Here is a 20,152-nt window from a genome sequence, read left to right on the forward strand (position 1 = left end):
CTAAGGGTGGCCCCAGTATCAATAAGGGCTTCAATTGGGCGGCCCTCCACTTTAATTTTTACCGTGGGATCCAGGCTGGCAGCTTGCGCCGCCAGGAGGGGCCGCTGGGTCCCCCGGCCCCCCTATGGGGAAGATCCCTCCCCTGAACGTCCCGTGCTGTTGTAGAGGATGGGAAGGGACGGGGTTCTATCTTTACGTTCCTTTCCCATGGCCTGTCGCTGGGGACATTCATTCTTCCAGTGCCCTTCTTCCTTACAGATAGCGCACTGATTTCGACCCAGGCGAGGGCCCCTCCCCTTCCCAGGTGGCCCTTGCCGTCCCTTAACTTTGTCCCCCCTTTCCTCATTTCCTTCCCTTAGGGCCATGGCTAAAACGCGGGCCCCTTTCTTTCGCTCCTCATCATCCCTCCGATCATAAACTTTCATGGCAATTTCTAACAGTTCCTCTATATTCTTGCCCGACGCCCCCTCCAACTTTTGCAGCTTCTTTCTAATGTCCTCGTAGGACTGCCCAATGAAAAGGGGGATTAGTACCCGCTTCCCGTTGATATCCTCAGGATCCAGGTCTGTGTATCTTTTACAGGTATTACAAAGCCGCTCATAAAAAGCAGCTGGATTTTCACTCTTTTCCTGCCTTATATTATATAATTTGGCCCAATTTGGGGTTTTCCTAATGCAGCGCTTCATACCCTGGACTATAGCCGTGGCGTATCGGCTATGAGAAGTCCGGCCTGTGTCATCATGTTTCCATTCAGGAGGGCTTTCAGGCAGTCGCTCAGCTACCGTGGCCGAGTTTCCCTCTGTTTCAACTACCCACTCGCGGGCCTTTGAGAGGACTAAACGCCTTTCTTCTGCGGTTAATAGAGTGTTAAGAGCGACCCTCATGTCGCCCCAGGTAGGGTTGTGGGCCGTAATTAAGGTTTCAAATACTGTTGTTAGCGGGGCAGGGTCTTCCGAGAACGGGGGATTTTGTTGTTTCCAATTATATAGATCACTAGTAGTAAAGGGAACATATATCATAGTGAGCCCACCCCCGGGGAGTGCAGTTTCCCTCAGGGGGCACTCGAATACTGATTTATCCTTACCCTTGTCTGAGGAGCTAGTAAGGGTTAGTCGAGTGTCCCCGGGTGAATAATTAGGTGCCAATTTCCACATTTTCCTTCCTGGAGTTACTGCGGGGCTAAGGTGAATTATCGCCTGACTTTTCTTGCTCCTAGTGTAATCAGACACCCGGGAGCCTGAGGGGGTCGGAGGGGGCTCCTGTTCGGAGGAATCTGGTACGCTCGGCTCATCCCTTGTTTTTATAGCTGAGGCCTCACCCTCAGAGGGAGAGGGGCCATCAATCGAGGCTGCCAGGACCGGGAGGCCAGGATACAGAGGGGGAGGGGGCATAGGATCAGGAGCACAAGGAATCACAGCCGGTGGACAAGATTTCTTAACAGGGGGACAGGGCTTCCTAACAGGGGCGCGGGCCATTAAGGTTTTAACAGTTTGTGATCTACATTTCTGCAACCATGGGGGAGGATTGGTCACGAGGTCCTGCCAAATATCTATATAGGGATATTGATCCCAATGCCCATCCCGGGTCACAATGCTATGTACTGCTTGTACGATTTCTGATTTAAGTGTCCCTCCCCTGGGCCACTCCACCCCAAATGTCGTCCATTCAAGAGTACAGAATTTTACAAGATTGTCTTTACATAATACAACTCCATAATCAGCCTGGCGTCTAAACGCCTTCCAGTTATCCAGCATACATCCCAGGGGTGTCCCGGAGAAGGTGCTTTGTCCGGACCCCATTATGCTTTACCTAGTATTTCTCGAGACAGAGGTATCAAGAGGGGGGAGGAAAGGGGCAGGGATCTAGTACTATCTCAGATATCCGCTTGGTCACGAGGTTCGGCTGACCCCCCTTGCAATCAAGATATCCTGGTCACCGGGTTTCCCCTCGCAGGAGTCTTGGGGCGGCTGAAGTCAGCTTAAGCCTCAGACCTGGCAGCGGCACTCATTCATCTTTCACACAGATCTCTTAATCAGTTACAGTCTCGGTTTCCAACACACCATTAGGAGGAGAAACAAGATTACCCCTCCCACAAACAAGAGTACTCCCTGAGGCTGCTCCAGGTCCCAATAATTGTTAAGAATAGCCCAGGGACTTGTGGAGTTAGTGACGTTATTCATTAGCCGTTATTTGCTTACCCTTTAACCCAAAAACACAATGACAAAAACACCTATAATGCTACAACAATGTTAACATACATTCCCTTATACCGGCTGCCTAGGGGATTTCCACCGTCCAACCCACACCTCGGGGGCGTTATTCCTCTAACCCAGGAGGTAAACGCACTTACCGCCCGAAGTGGCCGCGTCCGGCAGTCAGACTTCCCCTCCTTCTGAAGCCGTCTCGCTGCCGTGTCCTTCGGAGTTCTCTTTAGAGAGGACACAGCCGCCCCGACCGATCGTGACGACCCGAGGCCCGAGCAAACCAACAGCTCGAGGTGGCCACTCCTCGGAATCGCCCTCGGCCGCCGGTCAGTGTCCTCTACAGGGAGAGAAGTCCCGGCGGAGTCGCCATTGTTAGCCAAATGAGCTCGTTTCCCCCTGGAGCTGGCCAATTACCCCAAGGAGGCACGGGAGTCTAGAAGACGGCTTCAAGTCTTTTATTGATCAGTCAGCTGAGTGGGTGTCTCCCTCGACTATTGCCAGAGGGAGGAACACACCTTACAAGCACAAAGCAAGCCTTTTTATACACAGTAACAAACAACTTAGCGTGCATACATTTTGCTAACCTATGGAATTTTAAATTCCTTCCCAGGGGTAGATGGGATACAGCTGTTGGGGCCCCCTAGATTGATTATTCTTCTGGGGGTTTGTTAGATTCCTTTCTAGGGGTAAATAGGATACATCTGTTTAACTTCCCATCCTTTACATTTCTTTCCCAGGGTCGGGGCGCATCCGCCCAACTCCCTTGCCTTCTTCATATATCCTCTATACATCCTGTATACGTGTAACTTTATGCATGGGAAACAACAGCGAGGACTGAGATAGGCATGTTTTTCGGTTTTGGGGCCTAACACCAGGTACACTCTAGCAGCAGTAACACTGCTTCAGTCAGAATTCTACCTATTTTGGTAACATTTTTCCTTTCGGTCTAAAACAGTTTCTTATGCTTACTGCCGGGGGAAAAAATGATAGGCATGCATACATATTTTGTGGGAAATTGAAAAAATACTGTGTGCCATGAAGAGTGATATGCCTATAGGGTAAATTCTGGTTTAAGTAGGCAAGGTACCCAAAATGAACATGTGTACATGCTGCAAAATCAGTATCCAAATTATGGCTGGTATCTGAACAGATCCTGTGCTCCCCGCATAGATTGTTCCTGCCCCCTGCATGTTGTTCGGGATCCATTGTTGAACTAGGAACAACAACAATGCAGTTCACATCCCCTGACTTTGAAGAACCACCCTCTACTGTCCTTCCTTTTGGGACAGTAAATGGCTTCTTCACAAAGAGGCTTTATTCTGGCAGTGGATGCCTTTGTTCCCTATCTCTGCCAGTTATTTACTTTCTGACAGACCTATGAACAGCACCTGGCCAGAACCTGGCCCACAGTATGGAGTGTCTGTGATTACATATATCACCTACAAAATATCCCAGATACCAATATGAGGGGAGAAAATGTGCATAATGGGGTGGCACTAAGCCATTGAATTTATTGTGGCCAGCTAAGCAACAAAGGATTAGCACTCATGAGTGGTGATTTGGAATGGCTATGTTAGCCTGTTGGGTATGGGATTTGAGAAACCCTTCCATACAGAATGCAGAGCTATTTCCTCCTCCTATAAATTAGCTTGTTAGCATACAACCAAAGTCCTAAAAACTCTCTCTCTCAAGAAAGAAATGAAGTTGCCTAGTATTTACTTTCTTTATGCATCACATGCATATGTCTGCCACTCTAAACTCTGCCCACAACTCTGGCAAGCAGTCTGACAATATATCCAATCAAAGATCAACCCACAGCAGTTTCCTAGGTAACCAACACACAGCTGTTGAAATGCCCTGCTAACAGGAGAAGGGGGAAGAAAAGAAAGGGAATTGCTGCATGTTTTTTTCACTATTTTTTATTTATACTCCAAAACCATATAAAATGTAGAAATCTATTAAAAATATAATACTGTAATAGGACCAGTTTGGCTGGCATTGGCTGCTCTCTGTGTCATAGGGACATCCCAGTTAAGGGATAAGATCATTCTTTGCTCCCTAGGCAAACATTGCTGTGAGTAATAGGACTGCATCTTCATAATATGGAGGTGGGTAGGGAGACAGCTATGGAGGAAATCTTCTGTCCCAATGATCAGGCTAGCATAGTGGGAGATCCATGTGGAAACCACATCCATGTATTCCCCAGCTGCCTCTCATTGGGTGTGAAGTGGGCCAAAATTCTCAGTCCACACATTGTCACAATGAATACCTTCATTTCTTTGAACCTGTATGATAGTGACATCACACTGTCATTTGACTTTATACTGCAGTGTACCATGGGTATCTGTCTTCAGCAGTAAAATCTCCCCTTTACTAAATATGGGCTAAATTAATCTAAGTTTGTACCACATCTATCCCGTATTATGACTATCTCATTCTTGGTGCAACTCTATGGGCTTCAATGGACAATAGACTAGGGATAAATTTGTCACATTATTTTATTCTATACAGACTATTATACTGCCCTTATCACCATACTATCTGAGCGCCTTCCGGAAGTGCATTAAAAGACATGAATAACATCTGTCGTGTGTGTGTTTTGTTTTTTGTTCTTTCTCTCATGTCGTTCCCAAGGTGAAGAATGTGTGCAGTGTTGTGATTTGGTTTCTATTGTTTATATGTATATACTGCTGAGTACTTGTATTAGAGAAAGAACAATCGATGAAGTGCACCTTGCACTGGAAGGTGAGGAGGCTTTAGATGGTTCTTTGTTCTTGTGGAAGTTTGCTCCACAGACTGGGACCAGCCCCCAAGAAAGCTCTGCGTCCTGCACAGATGAGCTTTTACTCTTGCAGTGGACGTTTCCAATGTGCCTGAAGAATGGAGTTGTCGACCACTGTCCTTATGCTGGAGCTTTAGACAACCTTTTTACTTTCCTCTGTTTACCAACATAATTTCTGTATCGCTGAGATTCCGCTTGAACCAGCTGCTGTTCATCCATGAGCTGATCTCATCTGAGCACAGGGCTATCTTGGTTATGGTAGTATAGTCTTATGTAGTGAAGGATAAGTGGAACTGTGTGTCCTCTGGATATTGCTCACTCTTGACTCCTTGTCATCTTAGTGGTTCTCCTAGAGCCCGTGTAACACCGACAGACCCCGGTTGTCGGCAGGTGGGATTGAACCTGTGATTTCTGGAGCTTAATGCATGAGCCTCTACTGCATGAGCTAAAAGCCATATGGCCGTTAGCTAAGGCTGTAGAGCAGACTCATTAATCTCCCTCTCTCCAAGAGGTCTTGGTGCCACTAGATGGGACAGAAGACCACACCCAGAAGGTGTGTGGGTTACATACTTCCCCTAGCTGAGGAAGCGCATTCTGCCCTCCAGTTGAAATCCTGGATGAGCCCCCACTTGTAATGCCAACAGACCCCGGTTGTCAGCGGACACGATTGAACCTGGGGTCTCTGGAGCCTAGTGCATGAGCCTCTACTGCATGAGCTAAAAGCCATATGGCCATTAGCTAAGGCTGTAAAGCAGACTCATTAATCTGTAAGTGGTCTCTGTGCCACTAGATGGACAGAACATCACACCCAGAAGGTGTGGGTTACACCTGCATATAGTTGTTAAGTAGGATTGGTGAGAACTGATCCTTGTGGGATTCTACAACTGAAGGGTCTAAATTCCTATCCCATCTCTTCCCTTCCCTTTGACTCATCCCACCAGGAAGGATTTGAATCATTTTAGCATGTTCACTGGACTCCTGCAACACCTCCCAGGTAGACAGCAGTATTTCGTGATTGGTGGTGTTTAATGCTTCAGAGAGGTACATGAGGATGAGAATGGATGTCTGCCTTCCATCCATTGACAGCAGGGGGTAATCCATCAGTGCCACTAAATCCATTTCTGCCCCAAATTCTGGCCTGAATCCAGAACAATTGTTTGTTGTGCAACTACTTATAGGTTTTTTGGCTCCCTTTTGATTAATGTAGGGAAGAGAGAGGAAGCTATGTTTTTTGTGGCCTCCAATTTATTGTGGTGACTGCTTCCTAACTCTTCTCTCTTTGTGGATTGTTATTTTGTTGATACCGGCTAATAGGGTAGACTGGATTGTGAACATGGATATATGTAAGGGGGAGAGGGGATGCCACAGAACTTTGCGGCTGACGTATCCACCCAGGAAATTTAGTTCACCTTGTCCATAACATGTGTCTGGACTCTGGGATGGGAGACCAGTAAGTCTAAGTATTTCCCCTAGGAATCCAGTGTTCCTTGTGAATACGCTATTGGAAAGCACAAAAATGAAAACAATAGACTGCTGGTTCGCACATATTGGAGTAGCTGAACAATGTCATTTGTCTTACTGCATTTCGCCTTTCCTCCCATCTGCTTTGAATATGTTGATAGAACCGCAATATCATGCTGTAGAAAATAGCTTCCTGCAGCAGCATCTGGCTCCTTAATAGACTCAACTAACAGTATTGAGAGCGCTGAAATTTTCTGTTTTGTCCTGTTTTCAGATTTTCATTCTCTCTCAAATTGGCTTCTGAAACAGCCCATGACACATTGTAAATGGGATCTAAGGATAGATTTCACATGAAGTCTCACCTACCTTTTGATATAATTAGGGTTTTCTGTGTTATTCAGTACAGTTTCCAAAAGAAATCTGCTCATTGGTATCTAGGCCATGATATATGTGGGTCACTTCAAAGTTGTTCTTTGGGGAAGTCTTCAAGGTTACTGCAGGTCATCAACTACATAAGCTAACAAGTACACCTGGGGGCAAATGCATAATACATATACATTACATCCCTTACAATAGTGTCTTCTCTTGTTCAGATGGTACACACCTGTAGCTTATTACCAATACACTTGAATATTATGTAGCTACTTCAAATCCAGCCTTATAGCTTTGGGCAGTTTATTTTGTAGGCTAAACTCACAGCTTTTCCTCTGTGAAAGGGGAGTGTATCTTCCTCAAGGATTCTCCTCCCTATCTCCATCCCCAGACCATTCAGCTAGCTTTCTGGGCCATGGTTGAGCCTGAAGTGTACTACTTGCATGCTCCTCTCACACACAGGAACCAGTGGTGAATCCCACTGAAAAGTTAATATAGTAGCTTGCTCTCACTCTTCAGTGAGGCCTTCTTTACACTCTGGGTTCTAGTTTCAGAGGCAGGTAAAAGGACCATTAGAATGAGGGTGATACATATAGCTTTGGTAAGATCTATGAGTTGTCTGGTGAACCACCAACTCATGTTGACATGGGAGGAGACAAACACCAGGCCCCAACAAAACAATTTGGGGAACTGTAGAGCCATGGAGATTTTCTCCTCTGTCACCATTCCAGGTGAAGGGAACAATCTGGCCATCTGTTTATATGAAACTTTTCTTATCTCTTTATGGCCTACTTTTCATACATATCTTGTGAACTGGTCCACATAATCTATTTCACCCCTTTTTCTGTTTTTAAAAGTGTGATAAATTTCAAAATGCAGAGGCAGCTGTGTATAGGTTTAATTGTTTTTAACTTTTAGGATAGTTTGACTTTGAAAAGCATTTTTTAAATCAAAGCTTAATCCACCTAGTAAGTGCTCTCAGGAACTGGAGTTTCTGCATTAGTGCTGACAGTCCTTGGTCAAAGTTTAGCCCTTGACTACTTTTAATATGGTACAGAAATAAAACCTGACTAAAGTGTCTTCTCAGGTCTAAGTACAATAAATGATCACAAATATCAAGGACAATCTTTTCTGAAAAGGAAACATCATCTACTAGTTAACTTGCAGGACTATGGGCTGTATGAATCAACCTTAGTGAGCACGGAGGACTTGGTGGTCTCAAGTTATACAGAAACTCTTGTATTGAATTTGGGTGACAGATTATCAAGTCACTGTAATGTGGTGGTAGTTTTAGGGACAACTTTAGGGAAACCTGAGGGTTTTTTCCAAACCAAACTGTAATGACTGGAAATCACCCAAAAGTGTTTCATGTCCAAGATATTTGGCTTATTTGGAATTGGCAACTAATCCAACGTACTCTGGGGATAATAACCATGCTGAATACTCTAAAGTTGCTCTGTAACCTTGTCAAGGCTGTATCCCCACTTTGAACTTTAGGGTACAAATGTAGGGGCCTGCATGAGGACTTCTAAGCTTAACTACCAGCTTAGTTCTGGTCCGCTGCCACCATTCCCTACCCTGGGAAGCTTTTAGAAACCTCTCACCAATTCCCTGGTGAATACAGATCCAAACTCCTTGGATCTTAAACAAGGAGAAATTGACCCTTCCCCCCTCCTTCCTTTCACCAACTCCTGGTGAATACAGATCCAAACCCCCTTGGATCTTTAAAACAAGGAGAAATTGACCCTTCCCCCCTCCTTCCTTTCACCAACTCCTGGTGAATACAGATCCAAACCCCCTTGGATCTTAAAACAAGGAGAAATTGACCCTTCCCCCCTCCTTCCTTTCACCAACTCCTGGTGAATACAGATCCAAACTCCTTGGATCTTAAACAAGGAGAAATTGACCCTTCCCCCCTCCTTCCTTTCACCAACTCCTGGTGAATACAGATCCAAACCCCCTTGGATCTTTAAAACAAGGAGAAATTGACCCTTCCCCCCTCCTTCCTTTCACCAACTCCTGGTGAATACAGATCCAAACCCCCTTGGATCTTAAAACAAGGAGAAATTGACCCTTCCCCCCTCCTTCCTTTCACCAACTCCTGGTGAATACAGATCCAAACTCCTTGGATCTTAAACAAGGAGAAATTGACCCTTCCCCCCTCCTTCCTTTCACCAACTCCTGGTGAATACAGATCCAAACCCCCTTGGATCTTAAAACAAGGAGAAATTGACCCTTCCCCCCTCCTTCCTTTCACCAACTCCTGGTGAATACAGATCCAAACCCCCTTGGATCTTAAAACAAGGAGAAATTGACCCTTCCCCCCTCCTTCCTTTCACCAACTCCTGGTGAATACAGATCCAAACCCCCTTGGATCTTAAAACAAGGAGAAATTGACCCTTCCCCCCTCCTTCCTTTCACCAACTCCTGGTGAATACAGATCCAAACTCCTTGGATCTTAAACAAGGAGAAATTGACCCTTCCCCCCTCCTTCCTTTCACCAACTCCTGGTGAATACAGATCCAAACCCCCTTGGATCTTAAAACAAGGAGAAATCAATCAGGTTCTTAAAAAGAAGGCTTTTAATTAAAGAAAAAGGTAAAAATCATCTCTGTAAAATCAGTATGGAAAATAACTTTACAGGGTAATCAAACTTAAAGAGCTCAGAGGACCCCCCTCTGTCTTAGGTTCAAAGTACAGTAAACAAAGATAAACACTCTAGTAAAAGGTACATTTACAAGTTGAGAAAACAAAGTAAAACTAACACGCCTTGCCTGGCTTTTTACTTACAAGTTTGAAATATGAGAGACTTGTTTAGAAAGATGGGGAGAACCTGGATTGATGTCTGGTCCCTCTCAGTCCCAAGAGCGAACAACCCCTTAAAACAAAGAGCACACACACAAGCCTTTCCCCCCCCCCCCCAAGATTTGAAAGTATCTTGTCCCCTTATTGGTCCTTTGGGTCAGGTGTCAGCCAGGTTACCCGAGCTTCTTAACCCTTTACAGGTAAAAGGATTTTGGAGTCTCTGGCCAGGAGGGATTTTAGTACTGTACACAGGAGAGCTGTTACCCTTCCCTTTATAGTTATGACAAACCTGATATCTCAAAATGTCATCCTGACAATTATTCCATGACATGATTTTTTAGTAGGTTATGCTGATTGGCTGTGGACTATCACAGTGGCCCTTGTATGCAGGAGTAAATGACCTAGCCCTCTTGAGCGGAGCCCATAAAAATAAATAAATCTCTCATTGCTTAGAAAACAGCTACCATTGTTCTGCACAAGGCTGGAGAATAGGCTGTCCCATTCTCTAGATCATTGAAAATTTTGTTTTATTTTAGAGATCTCCTTGGAAGTTATGTAGTTTCCAAGAGTTGTGGACATTTTGGAGAACAAAAATTAACTACATACAGATATTTTTGTTCTTTCTGAAAATAAGTATGGCAACAGATAAACACTTACCCAATATCCTCTCCACAAAGATGAGTTTCCTAACCTCTTAATTACATATTTTGGTAGTTTTTGAATATTTTATGACTTTCATTCAGTTAGAAAGAAACTAACCGGTGGAGGCACTAGGGATTGCTGCAGCTCTTCTGCAGGTGTGGCTTGTTGATACTTTTGCAGGATCCCTGATTTAGAACTTTAAGCTATGAGATTTCCTTTTGATCACACGTGATTTCAGACCCCAAAATGGTGATAGATTCCAAGGTCGGAAGGGATTATTTTAATTATCTAGTCTGATCTCCTGTATAACACAGGCCAGAGAACTTGCACAAAATAATTGCTATATCGTATCTTTTTAGAAAAACCTCTTATCTTGATTTAAAAATTGTCAGTGATGTAGAATCAGTCACGACCCTTGGTAAATTTATTCCAATGGTTAATTAACCTCTCTGTTTAAAAAATGTATGCCTTATTTCCAGTCCAAATTTGTCTAACTTCAACTTCTAGCCATTGGATCGTGGTATATTGAAGAACTTATTACTAAATGTTTGTTCCCCATGTAGGTACTTATAGACTCTAATTAAATCATCCCTTGACCATCTCTTCGTTAGACTCAGAGCTCAGTCTATTTGGCTTATCACTATAAGGCATGTTTTTTAATCCCTTAATCATTCTTGTGGCTCTTTTGGGCACAGTATTCAAGCAGTAGTCACAACAGTCCCAAACGCTGAGGTAAAATGATCTCTCTACTCCTACTCAAGATTCCCCTGTTTACGCATCCAAGGATGGCATTAGCACTGTGGGGTCCCAATACGGGGAGGATAAAGCACACGACCAATGTGGTTGCAAGCTGACTCAAGCTGACTCAAACTCTGTTTATTACAAGCTTTCTTTTATAGTCTTTCTTAACGTTACAGAACACAATTAGGCTATAATTACACATCTACTGATTGGACGAGAAGGAGAATCATGTGTTTATCACATGTATAGCCCCACACCGATTGGTTCAATTGTTCCTTACATAAGGCCTCATCTTATATAACCACCAGGGGGCCTTACATAAGGCCTCATCTTATGTAACCACCAGGGGGCCTTACATAAGGCCATGATTTATTGCCAGGCAAGTGTCCCATCGTGACCCTTACCCTCTCATGGAACTTTACATCCCCACATAGCACTTTTGGCCACAGTGTCACGCTAGGAGCTTGTGTTCAGCTGGATCATCCACCACAATTCCCAAACCTTTTTCAGAGTCACTGCTTCCCAGGATGGAGTCCCCCATCCTGTAAGTATGGCCTACATTCTTTGTTCCTAGGTGTATACATTTAGCCATATGAAAATACATATTTGCTTGAGCCCAGCTTACCAAGTGATCCAGATCCCTCTATATCGGTGACCCGTCCTCTTTATTTGTGCCACTCCATCAATTTTTGTCATCTGCAAACTTTATTAGTGATGGTTTTGTTTCCTTCCAGGTCATAGATAAAAATGTTAAATAGCCAAGAATCGATCCCTCCAGGGCCTAACTAGAAACACACCCACTTGATTCTCCATTTACAATTATATTGAAGAGCTATAATTTAGCCAGTTTTTAATCCATTTAATGTGTGCCATGTTAATTTTATATTCAAGTTTTTTAATCAAAATGTTGTGTGGTACCAAGTCAAATGCCTTACAGAAGTTTAATTATATTACATCAACACTATTACTTTTATCAAACGTGTAATCTCATAAAAGGTATCAAATTAGGTTGACAGGATCTATTTTCCATAAACTCATGTTGATTGGCATTAATTATTATTACCCTCCTTTCATTCTTTATGAACTGAGTCTTTTATGAGCCACTCCATTATCTTGCCCAGGATCGATGACAGGCCTATAATTACCCTGGTCATCCCATTTACTCTTTTTAAATATTGACGCAACATTAGCTTTTTCCCCCCAGACTTTTGGAACTTCTGCAGTGCCCCGAGATTTTTTTGAACATCAACATTAATGGTCCAGCAAGTTTCTAAGCCAGCCCTTTACGAGCCCTGGAGTGCAAGATATCCAGACCTGCTGATTTTTTTAAAATGTCTGACTTTAGGAGCTGCTGTATAGTATCCCCCTGAGATACTAGTGGAATGGAGAAAGTGGTATCATATGATATGACTATTTCACCTTTTTCCCAAATACGGAACAGAAATATTTATTGAACATTTATCTTTTCTGCATTATTATTGATAATTCTACTATTTCCATCTAGTAATGGACCAATACCATTGTTAGGATGTTCCTGATGTACTTAAAAAATCTCCTTTTTATTGATAGGTTTTGCTGTACATCTTCAGAGAATAACTACACATTATTTTGTATATGTGATGCTAAATTTAAATCTTTACTTAAACTTTTATCAACATTAAACCAATGTTAATGTGATAATAGGGTTTGGAAAAGTGAAAGGGGGATTTATTTGAAAAAAGAGTTTGTGGTCCTGAAGATGAGTTTGATGCTGCCACCCCGTCTGTAGGTTTTATATATTTTTCACAAAAGTGTCTCCCAAGTTGTAACATGGCTGACTTTTCAAATGGCTTTTTGGCAGTTATATTGCTATGCTTCATCCCTTTTAAGTCCTTTTATATTCCAACAGTGTTATCCCTTTTATAGATGTAAAGGGGGTACAAATTCCACACTGATGATGTTGTTTCCTTGTGTGATTTGCTTAGCAATGATGGATGAGAGCATACACATCTTTTCTTCTGCCCCCATTTTCTTACTGATAGTTATGAATTATTCAAATGGCTTTGATTGTGGTCCCAAAGTCCAAAATTACTATTTTGCATTCTTCTCCTTCTCCTTCTTCTCCTCCTTTATTATTACTAAAAAGGGGGTTGCTATTTTTAGTCCAATCTAGGGGAAAAATCAGATTAAGATTGGTTGTCAGGAGTTTACAGATGACGATGTGGACAGCTTTGTCAAGTAACTTGCAACATCTGATACTCTGATCTTTCTGAGTAAGGAAAATTTCTTGTAAGTGATGCACTCGAAGAAAAATTACTGCTAATCTTGTACTTAGTGTGTGTGAGTGATGTGGAATATCTATATTTTATCAATTGCAAAATTAACATTTTTCTCACCTGAAGCACTTGAGACCATACTTTGAGGTACTCCCAGTGGTTTGTATTAATATAAAACAGAGAAAATAATATCTGTTTTTCAAATTACAAATAAAAAGAGCACTAGGTTATTTTTCATTCTGTAAGTATAGAAGTATTATTAAAAGTTTTGTATCTTCCATCTTTACGCAGAAACTCGAACGGATAGAACAAAGAAATTGTTTAGACACTACACAGTTGGATCATATGACAGCTTTGATGCTTTAAGGTAAGATGTCTTCCTTTTAGCTTGTAATATTCAGATTACAGAAGTTTGTTTTATGCTTAAAAAAACTAATTTCTTTACATCTTTTGTAAGTGTAGGATTATATCAACACATAATTCAGGTAGGAATTGGGTCTTCAAAACTCAGCCAGAGCAACTCAATCTACTTTAGTGCTGCAGTCTCTCTAAAGAGGGAGGTAATTAAGGCCCTATTCCATTAGGTGCCAAGTGTTCCCAACTGCCACTGAAATCGGTAGGAGTTCAAGATACTCTGTGCTTTGCAGAATTGAGCCTTTGATGATGATCTTTGTAGTGTAAATGGAACAGTATCTGGTTACAGGATCACAAACCCTGGCAAGAGGGCCATGAAATAGGTTCTCATATTTAGTTGTTTTAAGGGGTGTTTCTCCATCTGACGCAACATTGAGTAGAAATCAGTTTAGATGTAAATTGTGGGATTTTTTTTACTTGCTGTTTCTGATGAGTATCTGTGTTTGTTTAAACAGGGTTTCCCCTCCCACACACACCATGAGCATGACCAACTTCTGGCAGGGAGGGTGATCTTGCAGCACAGAAACTCAATCTTCTCTTTTACCATAGTGTTGGGAAAATAATGGTGGCATATTGAAAATGTTTAATTTTTCCCTGGTATGATGGCTCTCCACTCTCCTGTCCTGACTATCTAATTAGGATTATTTTTTAAAGAAATATGCACTGCCTAAACCAGTGTATTCATAAGTTCTGAAATGCTGTAATTTAATGAAGACACAACTTCATGCGGCAAGTATTTAAAAAATATTTGCTAGCAACATAAGATGACACCCAACTTTCTTAGCATCCTTGTCCTGAAGGTTAGTGGATAATTTTGCAATTCCTGATGAAGCTAGTTAAGTGACTGGTGGTGAGGTGTTTTTGTTTTTGTTTGTTTTAAGACTTCCATTCACCAGGATCCTATCCTGTTCTCCCTCAGCAGGCATGTGCTGCTGAAAAGGCAGTGGGACTAGTGGTATTCCACTGCACATGAGTGTAAGCATCTGCAGCCCCTGAGTATTAAGTTCTACTTTGGAAGGGCTTTATCATGCAGAACACAGAAGAATGCTTTGGTGACATCCCTGGTGGACATGCAATTATGTGGATTGACCACTTTTACCTCTCCCTGCATGTTGCTGCTGCAGTCTACTATAGCCAGTGTGTGGCAGGTCACAGAGCAGCACCCTTGATACTCTGACTTAGCTGGAGAGGAACATATTTAGGGCCTTCACATAGCTTCTTTGTGATCAGGCCCATTACTGGGGCTTTTTACAGGAATCAGGACTGCACCTTCATGGATGTAAAAATGCACAGGCTAAAGTATACTAGGTAGACTTCCATAGTCTGTACACTGGACTACATAAAACTACAACTGCCTTGATGCAGTATGAGATGCTAAATATTTAAATGTTTAGTTAAGTGCCCAATAATAACAGATTTGTTTAAAGATTCAGTGGTCCTTTATTACTCTGTAAATCTCTAGTGATGGGGCTATTTCATCTATAAGGGATGGAGCTGTTCTGGTAAAACTAAGAGCTATAGTTTTCTCAAGCATGTTTTCTCAGAGTTCCTGAATGCTTGTTTTGTCAAAAGGAAAGATTCTATAGAACTAAGTTCTTGACAAACCAAGTTTGTCATTAAATAATGAGCCACATTCTTTGTTGGCATAACTGTGCTGATTTCAGTGGAGTTATGCCAACATAAAATTTGGTCCTATTTGTTGAAAATAACTATCAGTATAACACTTCTGTGGGTGAACAGAACTTAATTTGAGGAAGAAGTGGAGGAAAAGTTTTCCTTGTTCAATTGGTTTAATAAACATGGTGAGAGAATTGAAGGAAAGGGTCATCACGTTACCCTCGATTAGGAATTAAATACTAGAGCATTTCTCATGTAGATCACTTCACTGGCTTCACAATGCAGTACGTTAGGAGGAGAAGGGAGACAGCAAAGTTTTCCCTGGGCTCTTCCAGGCTAGCTAAAGTATGGAAGAAAAATGATTAGTTTTTTTTCTCCTCCAGTTACTAGGTTATCAAACTGGACCCATTAGGAGTAGTAATGACTACCGGGCTGTAAAAATGGAGCCTGAGCTAATAGGAGAAAAGTAGGGGGAACTATAATAAGCCTTATCAACAGACACTGAAGAATCCACTTAACATATATGAAATAAACACACTTTCTTTATATTAAACTAAAAATGCATTATGTAGAAATACTGTGCCATTAATTTATTTAAAATGAATTAACTTGTGAATGAAGTGATCAGTTTGAAGAATAAGGTGTGTTAATTTCACCTGTATGCAAGAAACTAGTTTTTGCATATTGTATGGAACAACATCAAGAAAGGCAAAACTCTTTTTTTTTTTTTTTAGCTCATGCACCTAGCAGAGCAGTTACTCCATTACTTATTCTGTTCTGCAAAATGGAGTGGATATAGGGTCTGATTTAAATAGGTCCTCAATAGACCTCATTTCCTTGAACCTGCAACACTAAGCACAACTAGATGCTTAAGCAGCTGACTGTGGTTGCAAATTCAGGTAGCTGTACATCTAAACATGGGTGGGAAAACTTTTTGGCATGAGGGCCACATCTGGGAATAGAAATTGTATGGTGGGCCATGAATGCTCACAAAATTGGGGTTGGGGTGCGGGAAAGGGTGAGGGCTCTGGGGTAGGGTTGGGGATGAGGAGTTTGGGGTGTAGGAGGGAGCTCCGGGCTGGGATCGAGGGGTTTGGAGAGCAAGAGGAGGATCAGGGCTGGGGCAGGGGTGCAGTGGGAGGGGTGCAGGTTCCGGCTGGGGGGGTGGGCTCTGGGGTGGGGCTGGGGATGAGAGGTTTGGGGTGCAGGAGGGTGCTCCGGGCTGGGATCAAGGGGTTTGGAGAGCGAGAGGGGGATCAGGGCTGGGGCAGTGGGTTTGGGTGTGGGGAGAGGCTCAGGGGTGCAGGCTCTGAGCGGAGCTTAACTCAAGCAGCTCCCGGAAGCAGTGGCATGTCCCTTCTCCGGCTCCTATGTGGAGGCATGGCCAGGTGGCTCTGCATGCTGCCCCATCCGCAGGCTCCCATTGGAGCGCATAGGAGCCAGAGCGGGGCCATGTGGCGGCTTCCAGGAGCCATGTGGTACGGCCCCCGACCTTGTGCCCCAGCTGGAGCACCAGAGCAGGGCCGTGCCATGGCTTCTGGGAGCCGTGTGGTGCGGCCCCCGACCTAGTGCCCTAGCTGGAGCACCGGAACGGGGCAAGCCGCAGACCCCGCTCCTCAGCGGGAGCTCGTGGGCTGGCTTAAAATGGCTTGCAGGCTGGATCTGGCCTGCAGGCCATAGTTTGTCCACCTCTGATCTAAACAATGACATCAATGTCATCTACAATCTGTGGGTGCAGAAAAGGAGCCCATATTAAAAACTGGCCCATACAGTAGACATTTTTTGCCTAGGCCCAATAGATTTAGTCCCCAAGTTAGGAGAGCCCCACAGGGAAAAGAATAACTGAAAGGAAGAGAGATGTCAAACTAACACAGTTCTGGGGTACTGTACTGTTGACAGCCGTCTTGTTTCCAATGAGCCATTTCCAGATTTGCACCTTGCTTTGATCACTTTCTCTGTCATGAATCCTGGCACTGTAAGGGAAGACTATAGTGCAATGACTAGTTATTTTCAAAGTAATTGCTGCTTTACTAAAGTTGTTGCTTTTATAAGATAATCAGGTTGTTTTGGAAGACAGGATTGAATCCTAAGCACTTTAATTTAACTCCTGGTTCAGTTCTTTTTCAAAGGTGACTTGGTTCTCACGTGTGTCCCTTTCAGTTTCTTGAATACTCTACTGAAAAAGTCCCCCCTCCTTTTTTTTAACCAGAGCAAAAAACACTGAGCAAAAGAGTTAGTACATGATTTAAACATTCATATTAATAGGCTGATGTATATGAACCAAACATACTGCATGTGCCATTTTTCATTTTAGACAGGTGAAGTTTAGCAAAGCACACATTTTTGTGATTCATTAAACATCTTTTCAACTGTGAAGAAGAGGTCAGGTATCCATTATGCCATAACAGATTCATAGTTTATAAGAGGAGGGGGATATGTGCTGATTCATGTCACCATGTTTACCAATCCAAATCTATCTAAATTATGATTTGCAAAATGTGACAAGTGATTTTTCATGTGAGGTTAAGCAGGTGTACCCCACTCACTCTGCTGTAGTGATGGCTAACAGAAGTGTTATGCTACCATTTGTGCCTTATTCTGTATCTGTGATACATAGCACTTGGCATTTTAGGTTTAAGTGATGCAGAAGCTTGGATTACCATGGTTATGGGATTATTTTAATGTTACATTACACCCCACAGTGACTGAGGGATCTCTTTCAAGGATCTTGAGCTCTAACTTTTCAGTGACTACACATGGTGTAACTCTTTTTACTTGTATAAGTGTGTGCTACAAGAAAAACAACTTACCCTAAGAGACAAATCTGATTTTGTATGTCTATGCTGCAATTAAACTCCCACGGCTGGCCCCTGTCAGTTGGCTCGGGCAAAGGCACTGTTTAATTGCTGTGTAGACACTTGGGCTCAAGCTGGAGCCCAAGCTCTGGGATCCTTCCCCCTCATACGGTCCCAGAGCTTGCGCTGCAGCCAGAGCCAAAGCATCTACTCTGCAATTAAACAATCCCTTAGCCCGAGTCCCATGAGTCAGAGTCAGCTGACATGGGCCAGCCGCAGGTGTTTAATTACAGAGTAGACATAGCCCTATAGGCTTCAGAAATTACAATAGTAATGTTAGTATGGCTATCATAAGCCATTTAAATAGGCTGCAATCAAATATTTTCAGTTCGCTCACAAAGTTGTGATTTAGTTTTAATCCATTTCCTTCAATTTAACACAAACAAATAAAGGGTGGAGATGGAAGGAAAAAGCCGGGGGGGAGAGAGGCTTTGTTACAACCAGAGGTAAGTGGGTGAGTGTAGATTGGTTCATCCAGTGGAAGCTGGCACTGGAGACGCAGGAATAAACAGCCGTGTCCCCAGATGTTAGGTTTCAGCATGTCCCTCCATCTCCCTAGGTTTCAGCAAGGTGTTTTGACAGGCAAAATTTCCCCCTCTCTCCCAGCAGCGGGATTGGCAAAGGCAGCATAGGACAAATTGGTGGGGATCACATCCAAGATAGCTAAGGTGCATTGTCAAAACCAAAGAAACCTCATGGTCTCAGGCTCTATTTATTTGCTGCCCATTACACCTGCAACTTAAAGCTGAAAGTAGGAAAAGTACATGAAAAGGGACAGACCCCCAACATACAAGTTGATAAAAGCCCCCATTCTCTGCCCTACGGAGTCCTTAGAGGGTTTATATTTTCTCTTAATTAATGGAAGATTTCAAGAGTCCTTTCCCCTTCTCCCTCCCGGCCCACAAAAACATCAGGCCATGGCTTATCAGTAGAATGTTTGTTTTGTATAGTCCAAGTGCGCAGTATCTATAAAAATAAATAAATCAATCTGTGCACCTATCTATAGTCCTAATTCTTAAAGCAAGGCCTTAAGGTATATTGGGCCTTCTGCAAATGACTCTGGTCAAAACTCAGGTCACCCCACAAATCAAGAAAACTGTCTATAGGCCTTAAAACTAGGACTGTGCAAATAACTGAATTTTTTGGTTCTCTGGCAGATCCAAAAAATCCAAAGTAAGATTTGGTTCAACCCAAAAAGAAACTAAAAATTTTCAGTAAATCAAAAAAGCTGGAAAAGCTTGGTTTAGGTCAAATAAAATGTTTATTTTTAATGAAATCAAAGGAAATGAATGTCGAGACTCACAAATGGAGGAAGAAGTGGTGGTGTCTTCCTCATGACCTTTCAACCCCCCAGGTTTCTGACCGTCAGAGGGGTAAAATTTTGGAACAGCCTTCCGAGGGAAACGGTGGGGGCAAAGGACCTCTCTGGCTTCAAGATTAGGCTTGATAAGTTTATGGAGGGAATGGTTTGATGGGATAATGTGATTTTAGTCAAATAGGCATTAACGGGCCATCGCGGGTAAAATGAGAGTCCGGCTGTAGAATCTTGCCTGTATGCTCGGGGTTCTGCTGATCGCCATATTTGGGGTCGGGAAGGAATTTTCCTCCAGGGTAGATTGGCAGAGGCCCTGGAGGTTTTTCGCCTTCCTCCGCAGCATAGGGCAGGGGTCGCAGGCTGGAAGATTCTGTTGTGGGTGAGTCAGCTTTTGTGGCCTGCATCATGCGGGAGGTCAGACTAGATGACCATATTGGTCCCTTCTGACCTTAAAGTCTATGAGTCTATGAGTCTATGAGACTCACCTGGGAATGGGGATACCTAGGATCAAATCCCCATGCTGGATCAAGGACTTGGACACGGGTGTCCCCATCTCCCAAGGCCCTAACCATTGGACTATAAGGTGTTCTGATGTGGGGTTCAGCTTCTCCTGTTGAAGCAGTTAGGCTTTGTATGGAATAGTCATTGGGTTGGAGAAAGAGAGTGAGAATGACTCTATAGCACAGCAC

The 20,152-nt window shown here is 43.1% G+C and overlaps 1 protein-coding gene across 1 annotated transcript in view; it reads left to right on the plus strand.

Annotated features, from left to right (window-relative positions):
* The window catches only part of SHANK2 (SH3 and multiple ankyrin repeat domains 2), a 569,301-nt gene that overhangs the window by 328,252 nt on the left and 220,897 nt on the right, over positions 1-20,152 (plus strand). Inside the window, exon 13 of the mRNA XM_065403513.1 lies at positions 13,554-13,629. Within this exon, the coding sequence (XP_065259585.1) occupies positions 13,554-13,629 (76 nt within the window). The remainder of the gene's footprint in view (positions 1-13,553; positions 13,630-20,152) is intronic.

This window comes from Emys orbicularis, chromosome 4 (assembly GCF_028017835.1).
Source record: "Emys orbicularis isolate rEmyOrb1 chromosome 4, rEmyOrb1.hap1, whole genome shotgun sequence".
NCBI lineage: Eukaryota > Metazoa > Chordata > Testudines > Emydidae > Emys > Emys orbicularis.